This window comes from Brassica rapa, unplaced genomic scaffold (genome assembly GCF_000309985.2).
Source record: "Brassica rapa cultivar Chiifu-401-42 unplaced genomic scaffold, CAAS_Brap_v3.01 Scaffold0243, whole genome shotgun sequence".
NCBI lineage: Eukaryota > Viridiplantae > Streptophyta > Magnoliopsida > Brassicales > Brassicaceae > Brassica > Brassica rapa.
The window spans coordinates 13,285-22,526 of NW_022610187.1; the positions used below are offsets into that span (position 1 = coordinate 13,285).

At 39.1% G+C, this 9,242-nt stretch overlaps 1 protein-coding gene across 1 annotated transcript; it reads right to left on the bottom strand.

The window, feature by feature from the left end:
* Positions 1-396: 396 nt before the first annotated feature.
* Positions 397-8,942, bottom strand: LOC117129908. The gene is made up of 2 exons (XM_033283123.1): positions 1,959-8,942; positions 397-1,830 (listed from the first exon to the last, which is right to left on the bottom strand). The coding sequence occupies exon 1, from the start codon at positions 4,753-4,755 to the stop codon at positions 3,253-3,255; it is 1,503 nt and encodes a 500-aa protein (XP_033139014.1). The 5' UTR covers positions 4,756-8,942; the 3' UTR covers positions 397-1,830; positions 1,959-3,252.
* Positions 8,943-9,242: the final 300 nt, after the last annotated feature.

Consider the following 9,242-nt stretch of genomic DNA (forward strand, 5'->3'; position numbering starts at 1 on the left):
ACAAGCCACATCTATACCGGGCAGAAGGATCACTAATAATATTCTTATTGCTATGGCGTTGATGCATTTTCTCTAATTAAGAAAAGAGTATCATATACATATCTTGCATAAAACAAAGATTTCAAAAGCTTATAACAGAGTTGAATTGGTTTTTCTCGAACAAACTATGAAATATATGGGGTTCTTCTGAAGTCAATTGGCTTTATCATGCCAACAACTCATCTGTGACTTATTTGGTACTTATCAATGGCACACCTCAGAACATATACAGCCTCAACATGGATTGATACGCAGTCGGAAATCACTAAGGTTAGCAAACACTAACCCTTAGATCAAAATCAAGCTCTCAAGCAAGAACTCGAATATTAAGCTCTGGAATCCACCAGAAAAGATAAAAGCTTAAAAACTTCTATTGATAAGAAAAGATATGAATATCCAAAACAGAATACCTAAAACTCTCTTATATAGAGAGAGCCTAAAACATAAAAAGGTAAATCCCTATAATAAAAAGAAAACATGAAATAAAAGGAAAACTTCTAGATTAGGTTATGTAAATCTAAGAGTCTCCTACATCAGTCTCCTCCACCTCGAAAGAACTCGACCCCGAGTTCTCTTCTGGATAAAGAACACCATCAGCATGGTACTCATAGATGTCAGCCACATTGAACGTATTAGAAATGTTCATGTCTTCTGGAAGTGCCACCACATAAGCATTATCATTTAACTTCCGCAAAATCTTGAATGGACCATATTTGCGAGGCTGTAGCTTGCGATATGTGCCCACGGGGAATCTTTCTTTTCGTAGAAACACCATCACTTCATCTCCTTCTTTGAAAACCTTGAGTCTTCTACGCTTGTCTGCTGCTTCTTTATTCTTTTGGCCAGTTGCTTCTAACTTCGCTCGGACAGCGTCTCTAGTTGCTAGAATATCCTCTGCCATAGCCTCAGCTGAGATACTAACTCCAGGAGCTTTAGGCAACTTAACCAAATCGACCACATGCTTCGGAATAGAACAATAGACCAAAGAAAAAGGTGATTTCCCTGTAGCTGAGTGCACGGCACTGTTGTAAGCAAACTCCACTTGAGGTAAAGCCAGATCCCATTGTTTCGGTTTATCTCCACAAACACTTCGAATCATATTCCCAAAGTTCTATTCGTCACCTCGGTTTGCCCATCAGTCTGTGGATGAGCTGTAGAACTCCGTTTCAAGCTGGTTCCAAACATTCTCCAAAGTGTAATCCAGAAGTGACTCAGAAACTTGGTATCTCTGTCGGAAATTATTGTCTTAGGAACCCCATGAAGACGTACCACTTCCCGAAAAAATAACTTGGCGATGTTAGAGGCATCTGCAGTCTTCTTGCAAGCGATGAAATGCGACATCTTGGAGAATCTGTCAACGACCACAAACACAGAATCGACGCCTCGCTGTGTACGAGGTAAGCCTAGCACAAAATCCATAGACAAGTCTTGCCAAATATCTTCTGGGATTGGTAATGGCATATAAAGTCCAGTGTTCTGAGATTGTCCTTTAGAAACCTGACAGATATAACACCTTTTAACTATAGCACCCGCATCTCTCCTTAAATGTGGCCAATAAAACCTTGTCTCCAAGCTAGCAATGGTCTTGTCTCTTCCCAAATGACCACTAAGGCCGCCACCATGCAAATCGCGAATCAACTTTTCTCGTAATGACGAGCAAGGAATGCACAGCCTGTCTCCTTTAAAAAGATAACCATCTCGTATGTGGAAATCTGCCGAAGGATGCTTCCCATTACATTTGCCCCATAACTCCTTGAATTCAACATCACATTCGTACAACTCCTTCAAAGACTCGAAACCCACAACCTCTTGTGCTAAGATAGTGAGTAAGGAAGCTCTTCTACTCAAGGCGTCTGCCACCTTGTTAAGAGTCCAGACTTATGCTGAATAATGAAAGGAAACTTTTGCAGAAAACTTACCCAACGAGCATGCATCTTATTTATCACTTTCTGGCTGTGAAGATACTTTAGAGCTTGGTGGTCTGTAAATAGAACAAACTCTCTCTGAACCAAGTAATGCTCCCATTGTCGAAGAGCTCGAAAAACCGCATAGAACTCTTGATCATACGTGCTCCACTTTTGGCGAGCTTCACTTAACTTTTCACTAAAGAAAGCTATCGGTCGTTTTTCTTGTGATAAGACGGCACCTATTCCCACACCACTAGCGTCACATTCCACTTGAAACACTTTGTCAAAATCGGGTAAGGCTAATACTGGTGCAGTACAAAGCCTCTCTTTAATTAAAGCAAAACTCTCTTCCTGTTCAGATCCCCAATGAAACTTCCCTTTCTTCAAACACTCAGTGATAGGCGCAGTAATGGTACTAAAATCTCTAACAAATCTTCTGTAGAAAGTAGCTAGACCATGAAAGCTGCGTATCTCAGTGACTGACTTAGGAACCGGCCAATCCCTTATGGCACTCACTTTCTCCTGGTCAACCTGAATCCCTTCTTCACCAATAACAAATCCAAGAAATAACAGCTTGTTGGTGCTGAACGTACATTTTTTAAGATTGATGTACAATTGGTTTTCTTGTAAAACCTGCAAAACTTGCTTCAAATGTTCCATATGCTCGTCTTTTGTTTTACTGTATATCAAAATGTCATCAAAATAAACCACCACAAAAGAACCAATGAACGGGCGGAGAACCTGGTTCATTAATCTCATGAAAGTGCTAGGAGCATTTGACAACCCAAAAGGCATCACCATCCATTCGAATAATCCGTCTTTACTCTTAAAAGCAGTTTTCCACTCATCTCCAGGCCTGATTCGAATTTGATGATAGCCACTTCGAAGATCTATTTTGAAAACACCTTAGAACCTGACAACTCATCAAGCATATCTTCCAACCGGGGTATAGGGAATCGATATTTAATGGTTATCTTATTAATGGCTCTACTATCAACACACATCCGCCACTGGTTACCTTTCTTAGGAACTAGCAGAACCGGTACGGCACATGGACTCATGCTCTCACGAATAAATCCTTTTCTCAGCAAATCTTCAATCTGTTCCCTTAAAATCTCATTCTCCTTAGGGCTCATACGGTAATGGGGAAGATTTGGCAGACTGGATCCTGGAATCAAGTCAATATGATGCTGAATATCTCTCATGGGAGGTAGATCATTAGGAAGTTCTTCCGCAATCAACTCTTTGAAATCATCCAGAATTTCTAACACTTCTCTTGGGGTTGACGTTTCCTCCGTTACTGCACTCAACAACCCTTTAACAACCAAGGGATAGAAACACTTGCTTCTTGAACATCCCCATCAAGCTCTTTGTCGTCATGTGTCATAACCAAGAAACTTGACTTCTTTTCCTTCGCAGTGTTACAAAAATCCTTAACAGGTGCCATGGCAATTTTATGGTTGCCCCACGTAAACATTATCACATTGTCTCGACCTCGATATGTGATATCGTTATCATACTGCCAAGGTCGTCCAAGAAGAATGTGACAAACATCCATGTCAAGAACGTCACAAGTGATCTCCTCCTTATAATGTTTACCTATAGATATGAGAACTTTGCAAGTCATGCTAACTCGAACTTGTGATCCTCTCTTCACCCAACCAAGACCGTACGGTTTCTCATGACGGGTTGTGGGTAGCTTCAGATAGTCCACCAGCTTTTGAGAAACTAAATTCTCTGAGCTTCCATTATCCACAATCACATTACACACCTTGTTTTGAATAGAACAATGTGTTCTAAACAAATTCTTACGTTGGCCTTCTTCTTTAGATGATAACAAGACTCGTTGCAGCACAAGGTTTATCATCTCTCCAGATTCTTCTTCAGCGAATTCAGCTCCCTCATATTCTTCATTCTCAGCAAAATCCCTTTCATCCTCTTCATCTTCTTCCTCTATTATAGCAACTGTTCTCCGACTTGGACAGACATTTGATTTATGACCATGTCCTTGGCAACGGAAACACTTGTCAATGGAAGGCTTAGCATAAGGATTGTTTTGTCTCTGAGCTGGTGCCTTGTTCTGTTGGGTTGAATTAGAGCTACTAGCTCCTTTGTTTCCCGGATTGGAGTCTTTATTGGCTACACTCTTTTCTTTCTCACTTGTTGGTTCAAAATTGGTCTGAGCCGTGTTTCTTCTAAATGTTGAGAACCCGCGTGATGACTTCTCCATTAACTCAGCTTTTAATGCTAGACTGGAAGCTTCCTGCACGGTCCATACGGTTTGCAAACCCATCTTTCCCTGAAGAGAACCCTTTAACCCACTGATGTACCTAGCCACCTTCTGATTCTCTGTTTCACCTAACTCATTGCGTTCAGAGAAATGCAAGAATTCAGCTGTGTACTCGGTCACAGTTATGTTTCCTTGAACACAATCGAGATACATCTTGTAAAGAATTTGTTCGTAATCTTCCGGTAAGAATCGCTCCAGCATTAATTGCTTCATTCGACGCCAAGTCCTAACTGGTCCTCTCCTTTGTCTTTGCCTTTGGACAACGAGTTTATCCCACCACACTGCAGCAGTCTTCTTCAGTTTGACAGCTACCATCTTAACTTGTTTATTCTCAGGAACGCCCATGACATCAAAAAATCGATCAACATCAATTTGCCAATCAAGAAACTCCTCCACTCCCATAGTTCCATAGAACAATGGAATATCGGCTTTTACCCGATAATCATAATTGTTTTGTAGGTTTCCTTCAGCTATTTCTTCTTCTGATTCTTCTTCTGAACTAGAATTATCAACAAACATCACGATTGTTTCGACCTTGTTGACCTCGAATTGGTCTTCTTTCTCCACCTCTTTGACCGGCGTTATTAACCTGATTGGGATAAGCCACAACCTGATTATTTAACGCAGTTACCAGATTTGCCAATTGAGCAGTTACGGCAGTGAGGTTTGTGGTTGCCTCCCTTAAACCTTCTGCGAAACCCTCGAAGTCGGCTTTGGTTACTGGTTGATCACCCATGGCTGATCAAGCTTCGAAAAGAGAAGGAGAAGACCTTGCTCTGATACCACTTGACGCAGTCGGAAATCACTAAGGTTAGCAAACACTAACCCTTAGATCAAAATCAAGCTCTCAAGCAAGAACTCGAATATTAAGCTCTGGAATCCACCAGAAAAGATAAAAGCTTGAAAACTTCTATTGATAAGAAAAGATATGAATGTCTAAAATAAAATACCTAAAACCCTCTTATATAGAGAGAGCCTAAAACATAAAAAGGTAAATCTCTACAAGACAAGGAAAACATGAAATAAAAGGAAAACTTCTAGATTAGGTTCTGTAAATCTAAGAGTCTCCTACATCATTATCTTCTGGTATACACTGGCATCAAAGAAGAGATGTGTCAAATCCCAGAAGATTAAAAATGAAACATTTTAACCCATATCAATTCTTTTTTTTTGTCATTGATTCAACCAACGGAAAAAGTACCACGAATACAAACTGCAAACAAAATGAGAAAGACAACACCAGTAGGTGTTTTTTAAAAGTAAACAAAACAGAAACTTCTGCAGATGAAGCATAAACCCATATCAATTCAAAGAGATGAAAAAAGTTGTTTGGTGCAACTGGATTACAATATTTTGGAATGGAATTATGTGAAATGGTTGATTCCATCAATTCCACAAAAAAATTTACCATTTGCTATGAATGGAATGGAATGTTCATTCCACCCATTTCAAAAGTAATTAGATAAAATACAAAGAAAACTATTCCATAACAAATTTGTTCATGAATGAAATGAATGAATTTCATTCCATTACAAGAAAACGGATTTGAGATTTAATCAAAGTGTGTGGAAAGTGAGATTAGCCACATCATGAAATAAATTTTACTTACAGGGATAATCAGGTCTCTAACAACTGAAATGCAAGCTAATTTAAGTGGAGACTCTGGTTTGCAATTGCATGCTAGTAAATGCCCGAAAATATAAACAATCATATATATAAATGAAATTGCATGCTAGCTATGGAAGGAACTAACATAGACGAACCTGCATAAGATTATCTCTCCAATCACCGTCCAAGCTCAAAGTAAGTTTTTGAACAAAAGGCATGAGTGCAAGTAAGGTCTTTTCACGAATAGATTTACTAATGCTCCTGGTAATCTACAAACATACATGTTCACATGATAAACAATGCAGTGCAGATAGAGTACGGGCAACAAAAACAAAAATCAACGATAACTAATCAGCTTGAGTTATAGAGTACTGAGAGTTAGCTAACCTTTTCTAGTAGGGTATTCTCAATAAATACCAGAAATCTACTGGAAAGATCCCAAGGAAGGTGGCGCCATCCACTTACTCCCGAAAAGATTTCGGTCAATACGCCGTTGAGGAGAAAGTAGCTTTCATCATTCTATATATCAAGAAAATAATCAACGAAGTGTTTAGGATAATAAGCTAATGAAATATGTTACTATAGAATAATAAGCAAAGCATAACATATGATCATTAGGGAAAATACAAACAATGGCAAGAAGAATATAATGATAAGCACAAAACAAATATCAAACAGAGGCTATTACTAATCTAGCGTTGTGTGATGATTCATACCTTTTGAGAGAGATTGTTTCCGGGATTGAGCGGAAAGGAACCAAATAACTTTTTCGATAACATACTGAGATGGACGGCTTACTTTGGACAGTTTCACACATGAGAGATAAGAGGATATCATTGATCTGTTTCGAGAGACTGCTCAGACCTAGTTGACATAACTACAAAGTCCATCATTCGCGTCAGAAATTAAAAAATTGATGTGTTCTGGAGATTAGAGGAAGACTTCGAATAAGTGAATCTAATCTCTATATATTTCTCAGAACAGAAATGGCCGAACGGATTCACTGGCAAAAGAGGCAAGGGCCAGATGATGTATTTTCTCTCATATATATCAGACACTGATAGACAAAGTGCTCTTCAGAAAACTTGTTCTAGTTAAATATGTAGTTGACAAAAAAAAGATCTAAGAGCATCATTTGAGGTAGATTCTCTACCAAGAGTATCTCATCAATATTATATTAATTATGTAATAACATAAATAAATTTTAAAAATAAAAAAAAGATGGACCACGAACTCTTTATGTGACATCTATAAAAACAATTTATTAACTCAAATGAGTCTTCTGAAAAAATCGTCCCTCAAGTTTCTATCATCTCTCTCTTCCTTTTTAGTTTTTCTTTGTTATTTTAATATGAAGAAACTGTGTGAGAAACCTCTACTGTTAAAGCTATAAGAGAAACCTTAACGGTAAAGTATGCAAAAAAAAGTTCTTGTCAGATTTAAAATTATATTTTAGTATACCTTATTCTTTTTTTTTTGTCGTCTATAGATTATCATTAACTTAACGGAAGTGCACAAAGCCAAATACACAAAGCCGGCAAAAGAACAAACCTTTCCGGAGACAACATCCTGCACGATTAACAATATCGTCTGGAGACTAGAAAGACAACTAAAAAGAACACAACCTTACACGACCTAAAAGCAAACAAGGTCACTAAGAATTCTGGAGCTAACAAAACATTATCAAGAAAGTGAAGCAATTCGATAAGGACGTCGGGATAAGCGAGAAGGCGATGAGGGTCAAAATTATTGGGGGTGATAGCAAGGCTTCAAGACAAGTTCAGATAAGAACCACAAGCAACCGCCACTCACGAACAAACTTCAACTAAGAGAAGCAACGAGAGAACGGATCTCCACCCGAGCAGTAGACGAAGAAACTGATTACAGTCAAACTACTCCATGACCAAACGCGATTGAGCTGAAGCTCCAAAGTCCCTTACCAAGAAATCCGGAAGAACCCGTCGGTTTAAAACCAAGGAATGGCACAACGTCACTAAACCGAAGCTTCACAATGGATAATTCACCAACAAACGCAAAGGTAATTCGGGAAGAAACAAGAGGCTATCGAGAACAGAGGATAGAGCCTTAGAATCCAGTTGGGAGATCCAAACGGAAGATACAAAGAAACCAACACTGCCTCACGACCAACCAACTCCATCACAGAGAGCCGAGCACTCCGCACCACCAAACGCCAACCTGAAATCACCTCTCCAGATCCGATGGAAGAAGTAACTACCCACATCATAGTCAGCTGAGTCCTGCACCGCGCTCCTGAAAACCGATACGAACCTAGAGGAGCAATCCAAGCCAGGCGAGATAGAGATACATAACCCCCACACTCTCTGGTGAATCCAAGACCATCAAAGCCTCGTGACCATGAAGCAACAACAAGAACCTAATAACAACACAACTACAGACATGAAAACCAACCTCGACCTTCAATAGCGACAACCAGAAGAAGAATCCCAGAGAATGCTTGACCGTCTAGCTACAGCGGTGCCAGAATCTGCCAGACTGATTCGGACCACCACACCAAGGCCAAAGAGACCAGCACCCATCGATTCTCCCATCCAGACAAGGGCGACCAGAGACCAACATCAGAAACGTCAGAATCTTACCTTGAGCCCATATCTGATTCCACTACAAGAAAAAATGTCGAGAAGCCGAAGAGAAAACCATAAAATCTTACACGGAACTGAGACGGAACCGCTCCCGGCGGCAGTGAGAACCACCGACCGCCGGAGCTACTGAATCTGCGCTGGTGACTTTTTCTTCCTAGGGTTCTATCGGCGGCAGAAGTCGAGCGTCTAGGATAAGTTATTTTTATAAGGTTTGTAATGAGTATACTTTATTCTTTTTTGATTAACTTTGTTATTTAAAAAGAAAATTAACTAGTTAGAACATTACACGTGGCAAGTAGGTATGTGAAGAGGTTCTCTAAGCATCTCATTTCAGATACAAAGTTTATCTTTTTCCTATTTTGGTTATTTTTTTATGTTCTTTTAATTTGAGAACTTCACTTACATATTGAATTGGACATGCTCTAAGAGCATGATTAGTGGATAGTTTCTCGTAGAGCATTTTGCCATTAATATATTACTAGTATTCTAGTATTAACTTTTTATCTAGTTAAATTTTATTGCAAATAAAAGTTTAAGCCAGTTAAAAAGTGTGAAATGGCATATGGGGATTTTTTTTTGATGAAATATCAAATTTATTGATCAAGCAAAGAATGTTATTTACATAAGTATGACTACTCTACTATCTTTATGTATGAACCAGTGCTTCTTCACATACTAAGCTGGAACCAACGGCTGAGTAATCCTCCATATTTGTGATCGAACCTGTATTTGAGTGATGAGATTCTGTTTCTCACTGCCTTATCAATGCGCCGACGC

Coding starts and splice junctions, on each gene's coding strand:
- LOC117129908 (XM_033283123.1), bottom strand. CDS start 4,755: ATGTTTGTTGATAATTCTAGTTCAGAAGAAGAATCAGAAGAAGAAATA.